This window comes from Neodiprion lecontei, chromosome 1 (assembly GCF_021901455.1).
Source record: "Neodiprion lecontei isolate iyNeoLeco1 chromosome 1, iyNeoLeco1.1, whole genome shotgun sequence".
Taxonomy (NCBI): Eukaryota; Metazoa; Arthropoda; class Insecta; order Hymenoptera; family Diprionidae; genus Neodiprion; species Neodiprion lecontei.
The window spans coordinates 8,680,645-8,708,589 of record NC_060260.1 but is presented as its reverse complement, the minus strand read 5'-3'; the positions used below and the strand labels follow the sequence as shown (position 1 = coordinate 8,708,589).

At 38.0% G+C, this 27,945-nt stretch overlaps 1 protein-coding gene and 3 long non-coding RNA genes across 4 annotated transcripts in view; 1 reads left to right on the top strand and 3 right to left on the bottom strand.

The window, feature by feature from the left end:
* LOC107226474 (suppressor of lurcher protein 1) overlaps nucleotides 1-27,945 on the top strand; it is a 366,303-nt gene that overhangs the window by 47,071 nt on the left and 291,287 nt on the right. Inside the window, exon 2 of the mRNA XM_046733833.1 lies at nucleotides 8,890-8,956. Within this exon, the coding sequence (XP_046589789.1) occupies nucleotides 8,890-8,956 (67 nt within the window). The remainder of the gene's footprint in view (nucleotides 1-8,889; nucleotides 8,957-27,945) is intronic.
* On the bottom strand, nucleotides 9,842-11,226 carry LOC107226482. The gene is made up of 2 exons (XR_001525706.2): nucleotides 11,104-11,226; nucleotides 9,842-10,217 (listed from the first exon to the last, which is right to left on the bottom strand). It is a non-coding gene; the product is annotated as an uncharacterized LOC107226482 (long non-coding RNA).
* LOC124293334 lies at nucleotides 15,056-17,149 on the bottom strand. The gene is made up of 2 exons (XR_006903265.1): nucleotides 17,037-17,149; nucleotides 15,056-15,481 (listed from the first exon to the last, which is right to left on the bottom strand). It is a non-coding gene; the product is annotated as an uncharacterized LOC124293334 (long non-coding RNA).
* Nucleotides 22,799-24,206, bottom strand: LOC124293332. The gene is made up of 2 exons (XR_006903264.1): nucleotides 24,091-24,206; nucleotides 22,799-23,188 (listed from the first exon to the last, which is right to left on the bottom strand). It is a non-coding gene; the product is annotated as an uncharacterized LOC124293332 (long non-coding RNA).

Here is a 27,945-nt window from a genome sequence, read left to right as displayed (position 1 = left end):
ATCATCTTTATTCCCGTATTTATTCACTTCGTAGTCATTTACTCGGAAGACCTCAACTCCAACCGTACGGGCCTTTTTGTTGGATGATTTGTGAGAAGAAGCGGACCGTGTTGGTAAAATTTTTTTTTTTTTTTAATGTAATACGAGACAAAGAGTAGTACGATCACATATGTCGAGTATGGAATTTTGAAAAGTGTTAAAATCAAAGTCTGAGACAATCTGATTCTTTGTACCAAACTCAGCTGGGATTCTAATGTCGTAGTAAAAAATTTACCTGTCTTAGAGGTTAATATTTTTTGGCATTTTGAATTTTATAAAACGTGATGAGTATATGGGCGAAATTAATCGTGATTCAGAAGGTTATACTTTAGAACAACTGGACATCTGAAATATCAGTAATCAATTAATATTACAATTTCAAACGCAACAATTTCGTGTAAGTAGAATATAGATTTTTCAATTTTACATTTTCTTCCTTTCAATTTCAAATCTTCGTCCTCAAATATCCAGTCACCGATGATTCTGTACCATGATAGTTATCACGGTGCGTATAAGTCATTCATAACTTGGCATATTTGACATAAAAATTCAGACATTGGACAGATTTGTTTCATAAAAATGATCAATCCTGAATTTATCGATGTTTTATTATTGGTTCAGCAGTATCGCATATTTTTCATTATCGTTATTTTTCCACTTTACAAATTTCTTTCTACTTTTGAATTTAAGTAATCGATCAATTGGTTTCGTGGTCTTTCGACGTTCGAACACCCTTCACCCGCGGAAACGCATCATTTAATTTTCAAAGTACGTCAGTCGTTGTCTGGCCTCGAACGAGCCTGCGAGCCAAACGATGCGCTGGAAATTCGCAAGCTTGCAATCTCCGGGTGGTTATATGCACGGTCTGCATGTGCTCGCAGGTACCTGTACCCCATGGAGAAGGGTGCGCGGTAGTCGAAATCGCCGCGAAGATACAAGCTAGGATTCAGCTTTGATCTATTTCATTCGATCGCACGCTGGAGCCGCACCCGCGATGCGGAAAATGGGAAAAAAAGAAGGAGAACAAAATCGAGTAATATATAAATCCCACAATATCAACGCGGGGTTTGTATCGCGCCTCGCGTTTCTTGATTGGTTATTCCGCTTTACCAGATCCAGATCGTGCCTGCTGACGTTGTGTTTTTCGTACCGACTAAAAGCTTCGCTCCCGACTATCTGCACGCCTCTCTCTTTGCCGACAGAAAAGTCCAACGTATTTAAACTGTATTGATTATCCAGTTTCCACAGTTTGTTGTCTGTTTTCAAAACAAATTTACGTATCACATGGAAATTGGGCAATGGGAAAATGATTAAAAAACAGTAATCATTCACAAAAAGTCCAACTTCTGTTCACCTGATTCATCTGAATTGGCCGCGCATTTTATTTGCCTCGAAATAAAGTTTTCGTCTGGTACTTATCGTCAGATTTAGTTGACTGTAAGAAATTTTTGTCGATCCAATACGATGTTTGATTAATAGTCGCTTGTGTCAGTTAAAAATAAAAGTGGGGGACGAAATGTGGAATGACTTGACGATTGAAGGGTTAGAATATCGAATTTTCAAGCAACCAAAAATCGAATTTACAGAATTTCAAATTACAGAAAGGTCAAGTGCCTGTATAGAAAAGTCATCAGGCTGAAGTTAGCAATGTCAACGAGAGGAAACCTCGGGCTGAGAAATCATCATTACTGAGCAATATAAAAATGACGTTGAACGACCTAGTTTTTTCAAAATTGAACTATATTTTGTTTACGACGGTTAGCCAAATCTCAGACATTCCTAAAAATTCGAAGTAGCGATTTTTCTTAAACACGCATCGTTACAATAACGTTACTAACTTCACCCTCATGAATAGTCAAAGTGTGAACAAGCCGAGTATAGGAAGCCAGAACATAGAACCGTTAGAATGAATGAGAACGTGCGGCAATCCGAAACACGTGATTTTCACAGATCTGATGATTTTATATTTTGGTTTTCTGCACTTTGTCGTCAAATAGATATTCACGTCATTAAAAGTTCGGCACTGCGAACCTTTCCTTCTACGACCGTTCCACTTTTTACTCCCCGGAAAAAATCGTCGTTAAATCGAGTGACGAACGCAATAAAACATATAAATCTTTCAGTTCCAATCAAACCTTTCTTCCCATCAAATATCGTTCACAATCAATCGAATCCAGTTAGCAGAACCTTCTCTATTTTCCCACTACCACAGATATATAGCACCTTGTTTCCACTTGCCTGTTCAAGAGGACCATTTTCAATATCAGACGGGTCCTATTATTCTCAATCTCGACCGGGTCTCTCCCTTCGTCATAGTCAAGGGAACACGAAAGCCTGGGTTCAAGGCACTTAGGTACTCGCTTGCAGCCGCTTTGAGTCAACGAAGAGACGGAGCTTTCGGCGGTCCGCTAATATTTCCGAAATCTGACGACGACGCAACCCTTTTACTAGCACCGCGTGCCTTTTTCCGCGAGCTCATAAGTAGATTTCCGAACGAATACTCGCCTCCCTTTTTCCGTTCGGCCGATAGAAAATCACGCGGGACTATTGAACGATATTTTACTGATATTTTCGCAATCTATTTCACACTTTTTTCATTATTGTATTATTTTACATTGTCATATTAATAACTTTATCCGTACGAAAAGCCTCTTCGTCAATCAGGCAGTCAACTTTTTTGCTTCGGTTTTACCGTGAGATGTAATTCGGCTATAATGATAGAAAAATGTTCAGACCATGATCTCAAGCCAGAGAGAAATTATTTAGCGGCAAAAAAAGCGCGATTGAACTTGCGAATCCTGTGAAATATTTGTCGAGAAGCGATCTCGGAACGTCTCGTTTATTATTTTATAAAGCAGCTTCTGCAGTCAAAGACTCTCTTCATCCTCTGATTAGACAACTTGCCGTGTTTAAAATCCTTTGCGAAAGGGAGATGTTCACGACTTACTTTCTCATCGTATACTCGAGCCAGGATTTGTACGGCTTCCGCAGCTGTACGAGATTCTATTCTCTGAAGGAGGACGAGGTTCTCACCGATTGTTACAAGTTAACGTTAATTCAGTCCTACATACAAATTTTTACTCAAAAATTCATGCAAGGATATCGATTAGCGTCAGGATTGAAATTAAGCTGGTATTTGATGCAGTTCACTTCCATGCTGTGACGGATGACAAATGTTTTATACGTTGAAAAGATTGACAAGATTTAGAAAAAAAAAAATATGTACACAAAAAGCCACTTTACTATTAGGAAAAAAGGTTTGAATTAGGCCACGAACGTTTGCAGTCTGCTGTGATTTTGCATAAGTTTCGATAAAGGAAGGTTGGTTTTGTGCCTAGAACTTGGGCGCGTGAAATTTCGTTATTTCAGCGTATCTATTCGATCCGAGACATTCGAGGAGGGCAAACGTATAAATAAAATCGAAGCCCAGGTCGCACCCATCCTCCGGAGTATACAAAGTTGGTGATAGTTGACGAAATGAAAGTGGTGACATTCGAAGCCATGGTTAAAAGGTTCTCGTGACAGGCGGCAGTAAGTAATGAATCGTATACCTACTTTGCTAGGAACCGCCCGCCCGCGACCTCGCGTGCACGAAATATGAAGTGAAAGAAAAAAAGAGGAAAGGAAAAAGAAGCCGAGAGGGATAAAAAGAGGGAGGGAAAAAGCACACGCGTAAGGTAAAATGCGGGATTAGAAAAAGGGAAAATCTTTACGCACACCGACTCGGCGCTGGGGGATCACCGCGTTTGTATTTTCTTCGGCTCTTAATTCCATTCGTTTCTCCGTTTAAACCAAAGCGTCACGTACGAATCAGGGGCCAAATTATAAGTCATGTATGCCGCACCTGCAAGCACGTACCGCTTAAATTAGCGATTATATTAAAGTCCGGGTTTCCGGTTTACTTTTGTTTTCGGCTCACGTGACGCGGATTACAAGCCAAAGCGACGGCTGCTGATCCTCGGTCAAATTTCTCTTTTTTTTCCCCTTTTTTCCCCTTTTTTCCATCCACTTATGCCACATATTTACGGTATCATTCGTTCCGATAAAGGGGAAAAGCGCCGAAACCATCTTTGCAGCGTTTTTTATCGATCAAATTACGAGAGAGAGAGAGAGAGAGAGAGTTGAAATAATTTTCTCGTTTACTTGTACCCAAGGAATAGAACTGAGAGAATATTTCTATAAAGAATGCGAGCCTTTTCCCGCATTTATTGATATCGGGCGGATATTACTGCGACCGCATCAGGTTACCGAAATAATTTTTCTTATTACATTTCACGACACGTCTGCACAAGGATTATCATAAGGTGTGGATATCCGAGTCCGCACCTTCGGTCCTTCATCTTCCTTGTTTCATCCCTACCTACCAGATGTCTTCTTTTTTCGCCTCTCTCTCTCTCTCTCCTTTCTCTCTCTTTCTCTCTTTGCCGCTTTTTCTCATTTTCTCTCATATCCGCCATCAGTGCCAGGCGCGATTTCTTCGAATCACTTTGGCTGATCTGTTGAGCAAAAAATGCGAATCACTTTTTTCCGCAGGTATTTCCGTTCGACGATCGGAAGCCGCCTTGGATATATCCTTCTACCGGTGGTCGCGTCACGTTCTACGCCTTGATTCGAAACTGCAACGAATCAACGAGCCCTGTGTTTATTCTCGTGTTCACTTCAACAAACATGATCGCAGAATGCCGAATCGCGATGGAATCTGTTGCTTATACAAGTTTTACCGCACACGGTAGCTGCCCGCCACCCTCGACAATGTTTTTCTTTTTCACTATTTCTGTTTTCCAAACGGACGATAACGCTGAATTTCTGCACAATTTTACCACGCGTTGTTTGTCTGTGGTAAAACGTTGTTGAATGTGTAAAAAGTCAACGTTAAATCGCAAAACCGTCGTTCTCTAATTCTGTTTCCATCTCGCTTTGGATTCGCGCTGAATTTGCTTGGACGTTGAACGACATTTAAAAACATTGAATTACCAATTCGATTGTAAACACGTCGTGTACTACCGACTGACTTTCCAACAATTCAGCCAAACTGTCGGACCTCCGAGCGATTTGTCGATGCACTTTCGACCTGTTTTCGATTAATTGAGGCTCGAAACAGCGCCGATAAACGTTTAATAAAACGGATGCGGATTTTCGGTGTTCCGTAAATGTCCTACAAAAATTGTCAGGTCAATTTCAATTATAAGAAATTAGAAACAGTGCCGAATCAATTGATTGAAAATCGCATTTGCGATTGGAAAACGCGAGTTATACGAATTTACAAAACTTTCTGTGATCGAAAAGAATCTTATCATACACTGAGAAAAATTTCATTTGTTACAGTAACTATAAAAATTCAGTAAAACAGGTATCGTTAAAAATATCGTTTGAATATTGTTGGAATGACGAAAAACGAGGTACGCGTATCCATTTTGCGCTATCGTCGATCCTTTGTTGGTAATTGCGACGGAAAATAAATTTGTGAGGTTTACTCTACTTTTTTTAGTTCAATAAGGCTTTAACGTCAATTTATCGTTGCACAAGCATTAAATTTTCGCAACAATTGCAAGAAAATATAGTAACAGTGGTCATAACGAGAAAGAATACTAAGAGATACTAGACTTTATGGTAAGAGCTGGAAAACTAATCTTCATTTTGTACCTAAAAGTATATTTTTCGATTTTGGTAAAAAATGAAAATAGTTAAGGACTGAGCGGTAACCGGAACTAAAAATTCCTCTTAGTGTAGATCCGACTGTAACATTTTGTTACAGTATTATTGCTACAATAGTTTCTAACTGATAGAGAATGAGAGAGTATGGATATAGTTCAGGAAATAATAGCCGGTGGCAATTGAGTGGCCTCAAATTTAACGGACGCGAATAGATACGAAGCAATAAATACACGCGGCAACTGTAACGATAACAAAAGATGAAAGATAATCGACACACGGAGAGTGATACATATATGTATAGTGTATACGTATATCGAATAAAACGGTGGTTTAGCCCCGATGTACCAGCACTCGTACGATCATTGGCCAAATCGAGGGCGATTCGTCGATGCCAATATTAGGCAAGTCGGTGAGATATTTTGCGCTATCAAATATATACCATCGTTTATTCCAGTATATGGACTCTGAATGTGATTTGTATTTCGAGAGTAGTTCAGAAGTCCATATATTGTGCGTATTTTCCGCTTTATGTGAGCAATGTGTACGATTTTTTCGATACTTGAGACGGTTCAACGACGGTGAAGTTCCGTTGATCCTCGGACAGTTTTATATTTGCGCCAATGGTTGATAATTGAATGAATAGTTTAGACAAGTGATAAAAATTATACCACGACGAAACGATTTTGGTAAAGAAAATGGCGGAAGAATATCGTTTTCCTAAAGTTATTAATCAGTGAGCTTTTTTGCACTACAAATATACATTGTCTCAGTTCTTTCTTTTTCCACAAGAAAAAGATTATCGCGTGCTTCTGGAGAAATTTGGCTCAATTCAATTTCGAGTTTTAATTTTTGAATCTATTTTTGATATTCTTTTTTTTTTTCGTTTGATTAATTTGTTCACTTGCCTTCACATCTGATGAATTATCGTATATTCGGAGATCGAAATTTTCCCGAGCTTGGAATAAAAATGTCTCAGTTTAGTTGACAAACGGCTCAGCTGAAGACGGAATTCGATATTTTTAATATCCGTAATGTGTCGTTCCCTGTAATATCCCTCGGATATTGTTAAACTCTGTGAAAGCACTAAGGATATTTCGCAATCTGAGCAAACTAAAAATAGGTCTAGCCGATCTGAGCTGTCACATCAAACTGACAAACTGACTATACGACTTTCACTTGGTGCTCGAACGATTTGAAGAACAATTTTATGATAAATTGAATGGAACTTATATCGAAGTCAATTATCCTTGAAATATGTTCCTCTTCTCATTTTCGACGTTTAATCCACCTAAAAATTTTACTACCTTCTCAGACGCGTCGGTATAATTTCTTGTTCCATTTTCTGTATGACGTTAATTTGACAAGCAGATAAATTCCCACAGAATTACCTCAGCTTAACATTTCATGTACAGTTAAACTTGCAGTCAAGATATTCGTACACTTTCCAACTTCTGCATGGTGCAGGTATCTTCACACCACACCAACACGTGGATTTGACTTCTATCACTTTGCGTGACACTGATCGCATGGGAATAAAACGCGGTAGGGTGGCTATTTTATTTTCCTTGCCGTATCTGCCGTAAGTTCACGATGGAAGGAAATTTTCTTTTCCCGAGGATATGAGGAGCGCATAAGAGTTTGTATTCATCCGTGTGACCTCGTATCACCCTCTCAGATTACCTGTCTTATCTCGGTCCGCGTTCACCGGCTTGTCCGGCGAGATAATCGTTACTCTTCCAAATCCGAGCCGCCTTCGATCCAATTCCGAATTTGGAGAAGTAAGCGTTCGAGTACTTGGCGCTTACATTTTGAGAAATAATTATGCATATTCGCTACTATGACAAGACAAATCCGGGTATTTTATTCCGTGAATAAAGTAAGAATGGTGATTTCGATTTCCTGTTTAAAAATCACCTACAGATCGTAATCGCACTATCGATCAGTGCAGTTATTAGAATTGAATTTCGAAGGGATTCTTTACGGTCGCGAAGAAATGATAAGAATTCAGAAGACGTAACGTTCTTTGGAGGTAATTAAAGGTCCGCGACAGGGGGTCGAATTGGGAGCCTCCAATTTCTTAAAGGCAATTCAATGAAAGGCTTTTGACGAGGCGAAGCAGCGATGGTCAGTCGATCCTTTCACGTTGCGTTGGTAACCATTACAGCATTATTCTACGTCGGACGAGCCGATCAAAGAGCTTGTTTCGATATATTGCACCGTCTTCTCAAGCTTACAGAGAACGAGCCTCTCTCCCTCTGATAAGAATGGTGAGAGAAATTCTCTACGCTTCATTGACATTCGGTTTACCTTTGCAATAATCGATGCGCTGTTAAGCTAGGCAAAGAAAACTTCTTTTACCTTCGATTCAACATCGTCCTAGTTATGGAAAATTCATTTGCAGATGTTCATTTTGTTTAATTAAGTTTTATTTTGTGATCTGACAGGCTTTCGCGATAAAGATCTATATTCGTGAATAGAAACCCTTTTTGATATGGTTAAACATATCGCACTGAGAAAAATTTCATTTGCTGTAGTAACTAGAAAAATTCAGCACAACAGGTATCGCTGAAAAAAAACTGTTGTGAATATTGTGAATATCGTTGGAATTACGAAAAACGAGGTACGCCTAACCATTTTGCGCTATTGTCGATCTTTTTTTGGTAGAATTTTACTTAAATAAGCCTTTAAGATCAATTTATTGTCGCACAAGCATTACATTTTCGCAACAGTTGCACGAAAATATAGCAACAGTGATCGTAATGAGAAAGAATAGTAACGGATACTAGTTTTTCTGGTAACAGCTAGAAAACTAATTTTCATTTTGTACCTCGAACTATATTTTCCGATTGTGGTAAAAAATGAAAATAGTTGAGGACTGAGCGGTAACCGGAACTAAAAATTTCTCTCACTACGGCTATATTGTATTATTTTTTACGCTTGAAAGAAACGAGTCTGATTTATTCTACACAATCAGGGAAGTGTTTCACTGTTAGAAAGAGAAAATATTATGGTTGAAAAATACAGAGAAATTTAACCTGAACAATCGAACCATTATTGTGAAATTTGACGGTACGAATGTGGATGAATATGAATAATTTGGAAACGATGCACTGATTTTCGTAGAATTTTGTTTTGTTTTACGATTGTACGATTTCCGTGGAATATTAACGAGCTGCTTCTTCTTCGTGTCTACAGATGCAGCGAGCGGTCTTACTGCTATGCTGGCTACCGTTGCTCCATCATTGCCAAGCCGTCAATCCAGGTAATTCTATTTTACACACGTACGCAACATAGCTAATTTTTTATTTTATTTTTTTCCATAAATCCAACGTCTAAAAAAGCTTAAAGTTATGCGGAATATTACTCAGTTGTTTAAGCTGTGCTGGCGCAACCCAAGATGCGCAATGTTTTACAAAAAATTACATTTTCAATGTCACTTAATTTCACCACAGTTTTACAATCGTCGACGAAAATATTTCCAGTGATACGAATAATTTTTTTAATTAAGTGGCCCAAATATCGTGAGAGTCGAAAATTGGCCCCAAGTTTTGAATTTACTAAACTAATCACAAAATTTAATATGATATCTTAGGCGTCAGCAAAAGACAAATACATGCCACTGAAAACCGACCCGCTTCACATTCGCGTTGATTTGGGAAACCGATTTCGTGACCGTGAATTTTTGCCGTCTTTTGTTTCCGATACAATTGTCACGAAACGAGCTTTGAATTAGACCATCACGAGTCAGTTGAGACGGAAATTTTGAGTCAGATTATATTATAGCCTCGATCATAACAATGATTTCACTCGGAAATTATAGAGTGTTCGTATTGTGATCCATGTATCAGATTCTTATTGATTATCGTTTTGCATTTCATTTATAATCGATTCGAAAATTTTCGATAAAACACTCAGATATGCTCAATCGTCGGAAATGTGATTTCATGTACGACACTGCCAGACTAATCGGTTTTCGATGATTTATAAACTCTGAAGTTTCTCGTATATTATATTCACGCGTATAATATCTGACTACGACATTGTTCAGTTGTGAGTACTTTATACGCTAATTATTTTCTGTTATTGTTGTAACATACAACTTATACACAGGACTTGGGATGTTATTTAATAATGAGAGGACACAGTATTTTACGTAATTGGTGACAAGTGTTTATTCACATAATTTTTAATGTTAATAATTGAAAAAAAAAAAAAAAATGTCACAATTTTTGCTGAGACTGACCCCCGTAAGGGCTGAAAGGTGAGGGTAGAAGTAATTGCTGCTCTTTGCAGCAAATAACTCATACACATCATCTTCAATAAAGTTGAATAAAAAATAAGTCAATAAATAGATAAACCGAAGAAATTTCCAGCATGGTTAAAACGAGCGTGTAATCCTTGTCCCAGATTTGATGTCAGATCCATATTCAAATAATGGTAGAGGAAATATTGGATCTGCGTTGGTATTCTCAGTATTTCCGTGATTCACAGGTTGACAAGCGCTTCGATCAATGGCTTTCCATCTAAAGAACGAACTCAGTCTATAATATTTTGGTGATAGTTTCAGGTACTTGCAAAACTGTCGTGCGGTTGCGATTTCTGCACAGAGCTTTTTAGGACACGAATTTTACAGAGATTACCAGTCAGAAACAGTCGAGCTTTCCGAAACTCTTCATCGTCGAGCAATTCGGAATTTGCGTAATCTATGGAACAGCAATTGAAATATCAATTCCGAACTACAATTTATCGCACTTTTTGTAATCAAGCGGTGAAGTACCAAATCACTAGAATATCAATGATTTGCTATATTTGTAGTAATGGTTTTTAGAGATGCCAGTAGTAATTTAACGTGTTATCAGTATTTCTCAATTGGATAATAATCGCGTACTATGTTAAATTCGTGTTGCTTATAATGCGGATGTGATATGAGTAGCTAATTGAATGATCAATTTTCTATATTGCTATCTTCCTAAATTGACGTCTGAATAATAAAGGTATCGTGGCAAAAATTCAAATAACCATTCGGTTTTAATAGTGGCATTTCTCCGATGCGGCGATTCAAGAGTGTTGGCTGAATTTTAAAAATATAAAACAATACAGAGGTACTTTTTTAAATCTGTGACAAATTATTTGATAGTTCTGGAGGTTAGATGTTGAATTTCTTTTTTTCACAACAAAAATCAGAATTCGGACGAAAAAATTTACGAGTAAAATTTTTTGAATTAGATTGCCGATGCTGGGTTGAAAATAAGTATAACTTGACTCAATACTCAACCAAAAATGGTCTGGACTACGAATCATAGATTCTCATAATGCTGCCAACCCTAACCCTATCCTAACATAACTGTTCAGCCTACTTTTGATCTCGTTGCGTAACATAATAAATGACCATAATTCAAAAATATTTACCGCCAGAAGAGTTGCCGCCTGCACACAATTGAATGTATACACTTGCGATAACGAGGAATACGATTAACTTGGACATTTTGAGGTATTGTTGGTATGTGCCGAACTGATGGATTTGGTGTAAAATCTTCTCCTTATATACCATCTTGAATCGCGCAACGCCTGTTTAGCTATAACATTGTTTATGATGTTTATTGATTTATCAAGGCTGAAAAAAGTTTGCACTTTGCAGTATTATTTTCCCCCAAAGATAAATATGTACGTAAATCATAAATGTGACAATCGCAAGAGAATACGGCATGTTTCACTGGATTTGTGAAATTTCACTATGAATTTTTTAACCACTCCTATGATGGCAGAAAGGATCCTAATTTTCAAGTGTGGTACGGATTTGAGGTCAGCCAAATGGGTTTTAACAAAGTTTATAGCAGTTTATAAAGTAAAGAAAAGGCTCTCAACAATAATTATCTATTTGAAACACTGGGAGAAGGAAAAATGGGCGATGGAGATCGATCAGTAGGAGAATGACCGAAGGCGAGGGTAGCTGGAAGGGAGCTGTGTTATTTTAGGGAGTCCAAGGGGGGTACAAATTGGGGAGTATTGCTCGGCACAGCTTCCACGCACTTGGCAAGGGATTTTTTCACAGTCATCGAAGGACTGCGATTCATATGTATCTCGTAGTGTGTAAAAAATTGAGAGACAGGTATTTGTTTTTTCATCTGCTACGCTATGACAAATCCCTCACGGACATGACCTATCGATGTTTGAAATGAATTTTGAATGAGAAAGTGCAAGATGTCAAAAATGAATGAATAGGAAATTATGCATGTCGAAAATTAACTCGAATTGCGCGTTTCATAGGCCAAATGCCATTGCTATAAACGCTTTGTGACTTTTTAGTAGTTTTCAGAGGTTGCAACAGCAGCTGAATTATTTTTCGTTCATCTTCGAAGTAAACAATAAAGTACGATTTTGATAGACGTCTACTTATTTTTCCTTCAATCACGTTTATTATTTTCATTATTTTATACCATTCCTTGTTATTTAACTGTCATTTCACAGTGTCTCCGCTGTATTTGCGCTGTAATATTCCAACAATTTTTTGTATGCACATCAGTCTTCAGTGTTTTTAGTCCAATTTTACGGAGGACGGGTGATTAATACGGAGCATTCCACGAAGATGGAGATTTCAGTACATAAATATATTTCAAAAATTATTCTTAGAATACATTTCTCACATGAAAATGAACAAAACAATTCCCAACAACATGGGTCGAAATAAATATATTTGCAGAGTCACCGGTAATTACGTCATATATTTATATCACAATGTTTTACAATTAACAGAGCCAAAGGTTTAATCATGCTTCATTTGATTATGTTACAAGTGACATCAATAGCTACGGGCTTTAATTTTATTTTCGGCTCCTGGAATCACGCAAGTGGATTTGTTGCGCGTGTGGAATTGTACGCGCGAATTTGACTGTGCTTTTACACTCACATTGTGTCGTATATAGCACTAGGAGAATCACTAGAAAGATTCCCGTAAAGAAAAAATATTACATTGACAGAAAGTGAAGCGTCCGTAAATTACGTAATCGATTTTTAAGAGTTTGTGAATTCTCGCTTTTGTCATCTTCCGTCAGCTCAAGAAGTAGAGAATGCTTAAAACTTTAATTGATTACTAACTCAAAATTTTTACTGAAAAATTGAATATAAAATAGCCTATACATCACTTCTGGAACATTTGAAAAAAAGTTTCATCGAAATCCGTCACATAAATTTTAAGTTCAATCCGTACAAACATACATACATACATATATACATAGAATTTTACATATCAGCATAGATGTCAGTGCGATGCAACTCGAAAAAATAGTCACCACCGAAGTCTTCGCCAGATAGCGCTCTGAACGTTACTCCCAAAACAGATGTATATTTATATCCGTATAAAATCGCGGAAATACTCCTTCATTCCAATAAACAAATGAAGAATGATCAAACCGTTAGCTCTATTAAATATAACACATCGTGATATGTATGTTTTAATATAAATATATCATGTCATATCACCTGTGACTCTGCAAATATACTCATTTCGACTCATGTGAATAGAACTTTTTTTTGCTTCATTTTCATATGAGAAATCTATTCTAGGAATAACTTATCAAATTTTCATCATTTATGAAATTACAATTTTGCTGCGATGCAGTCCCTGTTTTCAGATGGGGCTCTGAAACATTTTCATACTTTCCTAATTGTTTCTGAATTTTTTTTAAATTTGACAAAATAGGCACTCTGGAAACGGAGTAACATCTCAGACACGGGTGATTGGGAAAATTTGAAAGAAATCAGAGCTGTTTTTCGACCGGTGCTTTCACAAAAACGAAAGATAAAAAATAAAAAAAACACTTGGATTGAATCGAAGATATCGATTTCCGATCTTGATCGATACTTTGCGGAATGCCCTATACATATATGCGAGATACACTAACCGCACACATATCGGTACGCATCCAAATTGACATTTTTCAGATAAACAACTGTCAGCTATTTGATATTTTCCGACACACCGAGATGTATAGTCGTCATCTGTCACGGACATTTAAAATGTACCGGAATAAACATAAACAAACCATCCGCAACCTGAATAAATGAAAAGTTTCGAGGTTCACAAATAGCAGCTAAGATATAAACGTAGGTGTTCTCGGAATCTAGTTGACTACTCGAGTATTGTAAAGATCCATAGCGACGGGACGCTGGCGATGGTAGAAAGTTTTCTTGTCATGGCGTATTAGTTGAAGAGATTGTAATGCACAGGTCCAGAAGCCACAGTAGCAGAACACACCGGGACACCATGACCCGCACTGACAGATTTCAGACTTCAACTTAAAATATGTACTATCCAAATTTTCAAATTGAAATATTAAAAATTTAAAAAGTTATTGTATTTAAAGCAGAGTTATTTTTGAAAATGTAAAAAAATTCACTAACGCTTATTGAAGTGAAAATGAATCGAATGTTTCGATAGACGCCTATCCTCCGGCTCCACGCCTTTCCCAATACTCCAACGATAAGCGTCCCTTGAGTACTTTTTCTCAGAGCTGAATTCCGTTGCGAAAAGGAAATATAAATCACACGTTACAACTGCAAACAGCGACAGCAAGAAAGTTCAACATGGCCGTGAAACTTTTTTTCAATCTTTACTATCCGAGCAACGTCATGACTTAGGTTTTAGAAGGACCTCGAGTATGGTACTATTGTTCATAATGTAGGGTCAAACAGGTAGGGTGATAAATTGCGTGGTTAAGATTTGTCAAACAAAGAAGTGGGAAATCCCGCCGTCTTGACTCTGATACATTTGTCGCAAAACTGACTAACCCATCACGGGCCGGTTGTGATACCAAACTTGAATCGGAGCATTACAGCCTCACGGTAATGATTTCACTCGCAAATTATAAAGTGTGCGCACCGTAACCCATGTATTAGATTCCGATTGATCAGTATTTTGCACACCGTCTATAATCGATTTAAAAACTTTTGGATAAGACAGCATATTTTGAGCGTGTTCGTGCGAATGACAACCACACTATAATTTCGGGCTCTGATTCTACACCGTGTGTCAGACGTACGGATAAGTGATATTGTAAACTAGTGTCGTTACAGCGCTCGCCTTGGATCACGCTGCGTTCACAAGAGTGGTCTAACCACTCACATGAACTTGGCCATTACGAGTGTGATTCTGTGTACGACACTGCCAGACTAATCGGTTTTCGATTATTTATAACCTCTGAGGTTTCTCGTGTATCGAAATCACGCATCGATCTGGCTGTGACAATGTTCGCTTGTAAGTAATCTTACACGTTAATTATTTTTCTGTTATTGTTGTAACACATAACTTGCACACTCGACTGGGAATGTTGTTTGATGATATAAGGACGTAATTTTTGCTACATAACTGGTGACAAGTGTTTATTCGCATACTATTTCATGTAATTTGAGGAAAAAATTTAAAATGTTACAATTTTTGTTGAGACTGGTCCCCGTAAAGGCTGAAAGGTGATGGTAAAAATGATTGCTGCTCTTCACAGCAAATGATTTATGCACTTCATCTTTAATTAGATCGATCGAAAAATGAATCAATAAATAGACAATCCAAAGAAATTTCAAGCACGCTTAAAACAGATATGCAATCCTTGTCCCAGATTCGCTGTCAGCGCCACACTCAAATAATGACACAGGAAATGTTGGATCTGCGTTGGAATTCTCAGTGTTTCCGAAACTCATCGAGTGTTGACAGCATTTACAATAGCCGGGGTGGCTTAGCAACTGCTTCCCGCTCCACAGCTAGCTCGAAATACATCTGGACCTGGAGCTGTACCTAAAAAACGAAATCAGACTGTAATATTTTGGACTTTTACACAGAATGCCACCCAGAAGCATTCGAGTGTTCTGAAAGCTGTTACCATCAAGAAATTCAGAATTTGTGTAATTAAGACAAACTATTGGAAGGAAATTTCTCATAATTTTTCTTCGTGCTTATTGACATTTGAATAAACTTTATGAATTTTCGGGAAACGAAATATTGAATATAACCCAAAGCATACTGCCTGACAGGCAATTATATAAAGAAAAGTGTGAATAGGATATTTCAAAAAGCACTAGATCGATCCTGCTCAGATTTTCACAGCATCTTCAGCTTAACTATCCGCACCGCGTGAACTAAGATAACCATGATTGCTTTGGTATTTTTCGTTTCACGAAAGAAAATTGAAATTCGCATTTGCTCGACGTTTGTTTACCGTGTAAAATAAAAAATACCAAAGCAATTATGAATATTGCAGTTCACGGGATAGGTATGGGTGAAGGAGAAATACTTTCAAAATTCGAGCAGAATCGGTCTAGTGCTTTTTGAGATATTATGTTTCGACTTTTTTTTTTACATTCGTTCCTATCGAGCAGCTTACATTTGCTTATATCCAATATTTCGTCCCCAAAAATTCAGAAGGTTTGGTCATATGTCAATGAATATGATGTCAAAATTATGAGTAATTTCATTTTAATGGTTTGTCTGAAAAACAGATCCAAAAAACCTTTGAAAAAGCAGATTTCACACTAAACGACCCCCGTAACAGACTAGCAATTGAAATATTAATTTCATACTGCATTTCCATTTTCTGTTTAATTGTGAAATACCAATGCCGTGTAACATTACATTACCTAACGCAGTACCACGTCACTGGAATATCAATGGCTTCCTAATATTGTGGTAATGGTTTTTAATTGAGATGCAAGTAGTGACTGAACGTGTTTTCAGTGCTTCTTAATTGAATAATAATCGCGTTTTATTTTAAAGTGGTGTTATTTTTAATCTGGATGTGATAGGACTGCTATATTAATCAATTGTCTTATTGCTGTCTTTCTAAATTGACGACTGAATGACGAACATATTGTGATGATCATTCAACTGACTATCCGGTTTCAATAATGGCATTGAAAAGTGTTGTTAATTGCAATCCTTTCTCAGCATTCTTATTTCTGCGCCTACGCTTAGCAAAATTTGAAAAACATTGAACACTTTCAAGGTACTCGTTAAAACGTGTAGTGAATTATTCGATAGTTCTGGAGGTTGGACATTGAATTTTTTTCTATCACAAATATCCGAATTGGGACGAGAAATTTGAGGTTGAAATTTTTCGATTGAATTGTCGATGGTAGTTGACAAATAAGTGTAACTTGACTCAAGACTCAGTCAGAAATGGTCTAGACTATGAATCATAGATTCTCATGGTGCTGCCAATCCTAACCCTAGCCTAACATAACTATTCACCTTACTTTTGACGTCGTTGCGTAACATTGGCGTCACTATCACAATTCAAAAATATCGACTGCCGAACGATAAGATGAGACATTTACGATGAGAATTGTTGCGTTACCTTGAGCAGAAACGGCCATTGCATACAAGTGCATGCATACACTCGCGATAACGAAGAATACGATTAACTTCGACATTTTGAGGTAATGTTGCTGAGTGGCGAATTGATGGATCTGGTGCAAAATTTCCTCCTTATATACCATATTGAAGTACGCAACGCCGGTTTAGCCATAACATTGCTTATTGACTTGGCACGCCTGAAAAAATTCTGCATTTTGCGGTCCTCAATAAGCACATGAAAAAATTATAAGAAATGAGTCATTCTCAATAAACACGTGAAAAAATTATAAGAAATTAGTCATTCTCGATAAACATATGTCAAAATTATAACAAATGAGTCATTCTCGACGCAAAAGAATTCGGCATGTTTGATGAAATATTAAAAAGCATTTCAATTTTAAAGCTTGATGGAGATTTGGGGTCGGTGAAATAGGTTTCAAGAAAGCTTGCGGCAGTTGATGAAGTATAGGAAAAGCTATGGTACAAATTTATGTGACAACTGTCAACAATAATTAGTCATATCAATCGGCTGGAGAAGGAAAGGTGGGTTACGATGATGGGTCAAGAGAAGGATAACTAAAAGCGAGGCTGTTTGGAAGGGTGCTGTGTTATTTTGGAGGGTCCAAGGGCCCAGTGGAGATGATAGGCTGTGGTGGGAGAAGCGGCTCCCAAAGCAAAGGGATGAATCACTCGGTGAAATAACTTTTTTCAGGAATGTTCATCTGTCCGAACGATGTCTTATCCGAAAAAGTGTATTTAGAATAGTCGGCATTCCGAATGACCGAAGCACAGAATGTGAGGATACGAAAAAACAAAAGTTCCTAAATTAAAAACTTAGAGTGGCTAATACTTCGAACAGCTGCAAAACCGAAGAAATTAGTTGTTGGCAATTTATGTTTAAAAGCAGCATAATTACGATCTGCAAAACGCAGAATACGATTGCCACAGTTATGTATACTTATGCTGGATGGCACTAGACACCGTCCATTGGATACGCGTGGTGTTGCAGAGAAATATATGGGCTTCCGACGCCATCCAACCTTCCAGCATTTTGGCCATTCTGTCTTTAGCGGGTTTCGGAATTTCGACCTTTCGAGACTTTCTTCGGTAGTTATTGGTAAATTCGGATTCGTAAACATTCGACGAAGACTCAAATCTGACATTCGTAAAGTCGGCCTTTTGGCTGTCCGTATTATCGCAAAACAATATTTTACCGTTCGTAATCTTGGCCACGTTGAAAAAAATTAATAACTTTATTTTTACAGACGACTTTTTGGTCATTCGCAGTTTTGCATCTCCTCCCTCGTTTGCCACATTAAAATGACATCTCTTGGAATTGCAATATTACCACGACCCAGCATAGCAAAAGACTTCATAAACGAATAGTTGTGAAGAATTATCGGAGTAAGTCTTGTTTTAAAAATACTTTTTGTCAGTATATTATACTAATAAAACATCATCTCGAAAAGTCTAGTACCAAAATTCATTTCCGGTAATAAAATCGATCACTCGATTCTATTCAAGAAGATATAGAAAATTATAATAGATCTCTCATTCACGGGACGGTTCAACGAAATTTGAGTTAGCAACCATTGAAAGGTCGTCGCTTCGTTGCCGTGTTGCTCTTCGCCTGTCAATATATTGACAATGACAATAACGTCGTGCAGACGAGTCACCGCTGTCCGCTCTTGACGACTGCTTTGGAGGTTAAAACACCATCCGAGTCATCCTTGTTTGCTCCTCCTTGAGTCAACAGAAGTTGGCAAAATTGGGGCTCTGTTTGGTTTCTCCGACTTTTTACTTCACACGCACCTTGTCCTATCATCTCTCTATCATCACCCAGAATATTGCCGTATTGTTCTTTGTTCACTGCTGAAGTCTCTTCAAAAGTCAATATCCGATTTCTCGAGTATTAAAACAAATGCAAAGATGCGTAAGGTAGAGATAATGAAGCCAACGATTGCTTTCTAATGGCATGGATAATTTACAGAAGCGGTATAAGCATCGTGACGGCGAAAAATTCGTTATTATCAATAATTGAAATTATTCGTGAATCCTTCGTTCCCATTTCGATTCACACTCACGTTTGCTTCGATGACTGTAGCTTGCGCTTTCGGGACCATGAATTTCTGCTACCTTTCTGGTAGTTGCGGTTTCAAAATGGCAACATTAAAATGATGCGAAAAGCCGGATAATGAATCAATAATTTTTACACAAACTCATACAAATTTCATTGAATGTATTCCAATTTTTTATAATCTAATATAGTTTTTAGTTCAGAGAGCATTTTATTCTTTTTACTTCCTATAAAAAGGCTTGCGTGAAAATAATTTTTTCGGCGTAAAACGACACGATGTAGGCCGTAAATCGAAAGAAAAAGTGTCATAATTAAAATAGGGCGTTATAGCGAAATGCCGCACCGAGAGGCACCGGTGTCAACAGTGTGATTTTCGCAAAGCAGCGGTTCAAGAGAGTTGTTGATTTGAATCCTTCCATCAGCAATCTGGTTTCCGCGCTGACGCTTGGCGAAATTCAAAAGATATAGAATAATTCAGAGTAATGTACTTAATTATTTGACAGTTCCGGGGGTTGGATATTGATCTTCTATCGACAGCAAAAATCAGAAGCTGAATAAGAAATTTGGGAAAGGAATTTTTAAAGGCTTGATTCAATACTCAACCAGAAACGGTCTGACCTGTAAATCATAGATTGTGATCCTGCTGCCAGTGCCAAGCTTACTCCGACCGAACTGTTCGCTTTACTTTTTATTTCGTTACGTTACACGGAAATAATCATCAAATTTCGAAAGTATCTAGTGCCGAACGAGAGAACATTTCCTCCCGAAGAGAATCGATGGTTCCGTATCGTAGAATCTGGATTTCCAATTGGAATCGTTACGTTACCTAGAGCAGGAGCGGCGATTACAGAAAACTAAATGCATATAGTCAGGATAACGAGGATTACGATGAACTTTGACATCTCGAGGTGATATTGGTGAGTGCCGAACTGACGGATCTGGTGAAAAATCTTCTCTCTACATACCAACTTGAATCGCTCAACGTCTGTTCATCCACAGCATTGTTTGTTCATTTCGCAAGCCTCAAGAATTTTGAACTTTGAACTTTGCATTTTGCGATATTACGCAATGGATATAGATCGTTATCATAGATTGAAAATGTTTTCCCCAGACTTCAATAAATACATGCAAAAATCAAAAACGAATCAATTGATCTAATGGAATAGGGAATGTTTCACTCGATTTTTTAGCTACTTTCATGACAGCAAAAAGCATCTCAATTTTGAAGTTTGTTGTTAGGGTAACCGTATGAGAAATCGTGAAGGATACCGACCCGGCAGAATCATGTATTTCCATTCCATAATCTTCGGAGCTGTGTTTTCGAATCACATTTTGTCAACGATCCACCGGAATCACGATGCTGTGGATGAACCTTGTGAAATGAGGAAGTGGAAAGTGCTGCGGTCTCTTGACTCCGACACATTTTTCTCGAAACGAGCTACTAATTTACCTATCAAATGCAGGCTTTGATATCAACTTTTAATCAAATCATTCAAGCCTCACAACATTGATTTTGCTCGGAAATTATGGAGTGCGCGTTTCGTAACCCGTGTATCGGATTTCCATCTATCAGTATTTTGAAAGCCAACTATAATAGATTCCAGAACTTTTGGATCAAGCAACATATTTTGAGCTTGTTCGTCTGAATAACAACCACACTATACTTGCCGGCTCTGATTCGACGCCGTCTATCAAACGCACGGATAAGTGATAGTCTAGACTAGCGTCATTACAGCGTTAGCCTTGGATCACGCTGCGTTTACAAGAGTTGTCTAATCACTCAGACGTGCTTGGCCATTGCAAATGCAATCCCATGTACGACACTGTCAGACTCGTCGGCTTTCGATGATCTACAACCTCCAAGATTTCTCGTATGTCGAACTCACGCATAGATCTGGCTGCGACATTATTCGGTTGTGAATACTTTACACGTCAATTATTTTCATGTCACGGTTGTAACGTATAACGTGCATCGTCGACTTGGAATAATATTTAGTTATGAGAGGACATAGTTCATTTCACAGAACTGGTGAAAAATCTTTATTTACATACTTATTTATATATATTCCGGAAATAACAAAATACACAGTTTTCGCTGAGATTAACCCCTCAAGGGCTACCTAAAAGGTGAGGATAGAATGATCGCTGGTCTTTAGAATATCAAAAACTTATACACATCATCTTTGATAAAGTTTTACGGGAAATTAATCATTTAGTGAATAAACCGAAGAAATCTTAAGCACACTCAGAACGGACGTGCAATCCTTGTTCCATATATGCTGTCAGAGTCATCCTATAATAAAGGGTCTATGGCGAAAATTCTATTATCTATTCGGTTTTAATGGTCGCATTTCCCTGATGCGGCGACTCTCATTTCCGCGCCTACGTTTAGCAAAATTCGAAAAATTTGAAATACTTTGGAGGTATTCGCTAAAATGTGTCGTGAATTGTTTGATAGTTCTGGAGGTTAGATATTGAATTTTATGCTACAGCAAAAATGCGAATCGGGATGAGAATTAGATGAGTGAAATTTTCTCGATTAGATTGGCGATGGTGGGCTGGAAATGGGGATAACTTGACTCATTACGTAACCAAAAAATGGTTTGGATTATAAATCATAGGTTCTAATAGTACTGCCAATGCTAACCGTAACCTCACATAACTATTCACCTTACTTTTGATCTCGTTCCGTAACTTAGACATGACTATCATAATTCAAAAATATTTACTGTCAAACGACAAGATAAGACTTTCACGATAAGAATTTTCACGTTACCTTGAGCAGAAACTGCTATTGCATACAAGTGTGTGCACACACTCGTGATGACGAGGATGACGATGACGAAGTGATGGTGGTGAGTGCCGGACTCACGGATCTGGTAAAAAATGGTCTCCTCTTTTAACATCTTGCTGTGCACAAAGCCGGTTCGGCCATCACATTGTTTACTTATTCAGCACACCTGACGAAAGTCTGCATTTCTCGGTATTCAAGAAACACATGTGAGAATTACAAATAAGTCATTCTCGACGCAAGAGAATTCGGCATGTTGTACTGGATTTGTGAAATTTGAGTTCGAATTTTTTCAGCTACTTCTAGGACAGTAGAAAAGCATCTAAATTTAAAGTTTCGTTAGGTAGGGTAATCATTTCAGAAATCGCGAAGGATCTCGACCGAGCAGAATGTATTTCGATTCTGTAATCTTCAGAGTCAAGTCGAAACCAGCTACTAATTAACCCATCACATGCCGGCTGCGGTATCAATTTTGAATCGGATCATTAAAGCCTCTCGACAATGATTTCATTTGGATATTACGGAGTGTGCGTCTCGTGGCCCATATATTGGATTTCCATCAATCAGTATTTTTCACAACAACTATATTCGATTACAAAACTTTGAAACATATTTTCAGTGTGTTCGTCTGAATAACAACCACATTATGCTTTCTGACTCTGGTTCTACGCCGTGTGTCACGCGTACAAATAGGTCATAGTCCAGACTAGTGTCATTACAGCGCTCGTCTTGGATCATGCTGCGTTCACATGAGTAGTCCAATCACTCCGATGTACTTGGCCATTGCAAATGCGATTCCATGTACAACACTGCCAGACTAATCGGCTTTAGATGATCTACAACCTACGAGGTTTCTCGTATATCGAACTCACGCATAGATCTGGCTACGACATCATTCGGTTATCAGTATTTTTATTGTTGTAACACATAACATGTACACTCAACTTGGAATGTTATTCAATGATAGAAGGACATAGTTTTTTTCGCACAACTGGTGACAAATGTTAACTCACACACTTTTTCGTGTACTTTACGGAAAAAAATTATAGATAATCATATTTCTGCTGGGATTAGTCCCCGTAGGGGTTGAAAGATAAGGGTAGGAATGATTTCTTATTTGTACAGCAAAGAACTTATACATATCATCTTTAGGTAAATTTAACGAAAAATAAATCAACGAATAATCTTCTTCAAATTTGTCCCAATTCCGGTCCTTGTTATAAATTTACCTTGACGTCTAATAATGATTTTTCCTTTCCACCACCATTTTCCGATCCGTTCGAACCTAAAGAATGAACGTAGTCTGTAATGTTTTGATGATTGTTTCAGATACCTGCAAAACTGTTACACGGTCGCTTTTTCTGCGTAGATATTCGGAGTACACAACTCTCGCGTAGAATACTACTCAGACACGGTCGAGTATTCCGAAACCCGTTATCGTCCAACAATTCAGAATTTGCGTAGTCAATGGTACAGCATTCGATATATGAATTTTCAACAACGATTGCACTTTTTGTAATTTATCGGTTAAATTCCTGTGTCTTGTGCCATTATACTACCGCAGTATCACATCGCTGGAATATCAAAGTTTGGCTATATTTGTGGTAATAAGTTTTAAAGATGCCGGTAGTAATTTAACGTGTTATCATTGTTTCTTAATTCTCTCCATTGGTATGTTCCTGAATTGATGTCCGAACGATAAACGTATTATAGTGAGACTTCGATTGACTATTCGGTTTCAACAGTGCCATCCCCCAACGCGGTGATTATAAAAGTGTTGTTAATTTCAACCCTTTCTCGGCAATCCTAATTCCGCGCCTACACTTGGCGAAAATCGAAAAATATTGTTTGATAAATTATTTGTCAGTTCCAGAGGTTGTCCGTTAAATTTTTTTCTACAACAAAAATCAGAATTTGTAGGAGAAACTTGAGAGTGAAATCTTCTGATTTGGATGGCCGATAGTGGGTTAGAAACAAGTATAACTTGACTCAATACTCAGTCAGAAATGGTCCAGACTATGGATAATAGATTCTCATGGTGCTGCCAATCCTAACCCTAGCCTAACATAACTATTTCTCCCCGTTTTATCTCGTCGCGTAACATGGATATAACTAGTAGGTATAATTCGAAGGTATCTACTGCTAAAGAATAAGATGAGATATTTACGATGAGAATTGTTACGTTACCTGAAGCAGAAGTGGCCATTGCATACAAGTACATGCATACACTCGCGATAACGAGGAATACGATTAACTTCGACATTTTGAGGTAATCTTGCTGATTGGCGAACTGATGGATCTGGTGTAAAATTTCCTCCTTATATACCATATTGAAGTGCGCAACGCCGGTTTAGCCATAACATTGCTTATTGACTTAGCACGCCTGAAAAAATTCTGCATTTTGCGGTCCTCAATAAATACATGAAAAAATTATAAGAAATGAGTCATTCTCAATAAACACATGTAAAATTATAACAAATGAGTCATTTTCAACTCAACGGAATTCGGAATGTTGTGCTCGATTTGTGAAATTTAACTTTGAACTTTTGAGGCACTTCTATGACAGCGAAAAGCATCTCAATTTTGAGATTTGGTATGGAATGGGGGTCAGGAAAATAGGTTTCAAGAAAATTTGCAACTGCTCCTGAAGTGTCGAAAAAGCTGTCACGCAAATTTGTGTGATAATTGTCAACAATAATTATTAATAAATATGATATAGTGGAAGAAGGGAAGATGGGTTATGGCAATTGAGGAGATAGAGGATAATTGGAAACGAGGTTGTTTGGAAGGGTGCTGTGTTATTCAAGGGAGTTCAAGGGCCCCGTGGAGTTGTTGAGCTGTGGTGGAGGAGGTGGCTCCCAATGCACCCAGAAGGGATGCATTTTGGGGAGTATTGCTTGGCGCAGCTTCCACGCACTTGGCCAGGGTTTTTTTTCTTCGCAATCATAAAGGGATTGCGAAATCTGACCTTTGATAGGTTGACCCCTCCGATTTTGGTCTGATTCATATATGTGTATCTTGTAGTACATCTAGAAATAAGAGACACGGGTTTTCATTAGTTATTTTGTACTTGATGTTTTTCTTTTTTGTACCCGAACCTCGTGCGTTTAATTCGGTCGCGGAAGCAGATTGTGTCTGCTCTGGCTACTACTGGGCGAGCAGTGTACCAGACGCGTCAAACAAGCGTCCAGGCGCTCTTCGCGCTCACCCCAGGCCAACTTCGGCAACCAAACTATGGTCTGAACGACGGGTGTCAAAGAAAATAACCCCAAAAATATTTTCATCCAAATTCGAAGTCGGAATTCGCTGTCTTCCTGATTTTGTGCCCTACAGTTGCCCGGAAAACGATACCACATGAAAAATAAATCGGATAGTCAAGGATTCATTAGCCAGGTATGCCATATCAATTAAAACAAACGCAACGTGATTGTTGAGTTGGGTGGTTGTTTGCATCCGTAGAATACTTCTGCTGCTGATCTTGTAGTCCATCGGTACTGATGATCCGAGATAGTTTGCATCAGTGACTTGACGTTGATCAAGAGAGCAGATTCCAATCACTCCAAACCGGGTTTACCGATATCAAATGGTATGAGCGCTAGTGAACGAATGATTCTGATATTTCGGATATTGAAATAGTTTCTCCAGAACTTTCCCTACCGGCCATAATGCAATCATTGTAAGCAATATCAAACTCACTTTTTAACGTGTTGTAAACGGTTTTGATGTGTTCATTATGTCCCAGTCGGGATGGTTCAAGTTACACCGTCAGTTCCCTCTCGCTTGCAAACCGCTTTGTCTTTCATATTATCATACATACGAAAAGAACTCACTGTCTCTCTAACTTCTTCGTAGGAATGAACTCAAAATTATCTGTCATTTTTTTGAAGTGTCAGCATGAACGACTGTAGTGCAGGACTTCAGTATCGAAATTTATAAATCACCGGCACTGGTTGTGAAATATCGTTTTGTACGATAAATAGGAATGTTAAAGGATATTTTTCATCAATCAATCGAAAAGAAAGAAGAGCAAAGTGTTGGAGTAACTACTGTTCTAATCATTGGTTTCAAGATTCATATACTATCGCTATTTGAATGAAATTATTTGAATCGTAATGAAAAAAAATGTATTGAGAAGTGGTGAAAATGTTCATTAGTTACGAACAATTGGACATCGCCGCGTCGAGAAGTGGTTGTCAGCAAATATGCTGATCGAGCGCAATTCTGAAAGTATAAAAATTGTCTCATTTGAAACCAAGGAAGAGTATAGTTCGGTTTGAATTAATCATGATCTATTGAACTATCCAACTAGACTGAGCGAGATGAATGTGAAAATTTTGCGACTATCACGTTATAGTGATAAGCCTCTAAATTGCAATACTACCACTACCCAAGATGGCAAAAGACTTCATAAACGGATAGTTGTGAAGAATTATCGGAATAAGTCTTGTTTTAAAAATACTTTTGGTCAGTATATTATACTAATAAAACATCATCTCGAAAAGTTCAGTACCAAAATTCGTTTCCGGTAATAAAATTGATCACTCGATTCTATTCAAGAAGATATAGCAAATTAGAATAGATCTCTCATTAACGGGACGGTTTCAACGAAATTTGAGTTAGCAACCATTGAAAAGTCGTCGCTTCGTTGCCGTGTTGCTCTTCACCTGTCAATATATTGACAATGACAATAACGTCGTGCGGACGAGTCACCGCTGTCCGCTCTTGACGACTGTTTTGGAGGTTAAAACACCATCCGAGTCATCCTTGTTTGCTCCTCCTTGAGTCAACAGCAGTTGGCCAAATCGGGGCTCTGTTTGGTTTCTCCGACTTATTACTTCACACGCACCTTGTACTTTGTCTATAATTTCACAAAAAATTACCGAGTCATTTTTTGTTCACTGCTAGAGTGTTTTCAAACGCAGCATTAGGTTTCTCAAGTTTTTGAACCAATTGGAAAGATACGTAAGGTACCGCCATTGAAGCCAACGATTACTCTCGAACAGTTATGAATGATTTCTCCAAGCACCATAAACGTCGGTGATCCCTGAAAATTCGTTAATATCAATAGTTAAAATTATTCGCGGATCCTTTGTTCTCTCTTCGTTTTACATTCACGTTTGCTTTCATGACTGTAGCTTGCGCAAACGATTTCGTGACCACGAATTTTTGCTGCCTCTCTTGTAGCTATCGCTCCAAAATAGCGAAGCTTAGAGTTGAAGGCCTTACTTTTCAACAAGGGTTCTTGTCTCTATTTTTCCATGCCACTAGTTCATGTTCTTTGCTCCGATAGACGCCTATCCTCCGGTCTCGCACCTTTCTCGACACTTGGAGTGTCTGTTGAGTACTTTTCCTCTTTCGAAATCGAAATATCTACACACGTTACTGCTACAATTACTAGAAAGATCAACAAGACCATAGAACTTTGAAACATCGTTACTTAGATTTTGGGAAAAGCCTGAGCACAGTACTACTATTGATAATATATTATACACGTGCCGTAATCATTTGAGAAATCAGGAAGAATCAGGACTGGGTAGAAACATGTATTACGATTCCATGATCTTCAGAGCTGTGTTTTCGAATCACCTTTTGTCACTCTGATCAGTACAAACAGTGAATATGTGAACGACCCACCGGAGTTAAGACGCTGTGGATAAAATTTGTGAGATAAGGGAGTGGGAAATCTCGCTGTCTCTGGACTCCAATATATTGGTCGCGAAACGAGCTAGTAAGTATTCCATCACAGACGGGGTAGCGATATCAATTTTGAATCAGATAATTATAGCATCAGGATAATGATTTCACCCGGAAATCATAAAGTGTTTGCATCGTAACCTATGTATTAGATTCTGTTTAATCAGTATTTTGCACACCGTCTATAATCGATTCAAAAACTTCTGGATAAGACAGCATATTTTGAGCATGTTCGTCTGAATAACAACCACACTATAATTTCAGGCTCTGATTCTACATCGTGTGTCGCACGTACGGTTAAGTGATATTCTAAACTAGTGTCGTTACAGCGCTCGTCTTGGATCTTGC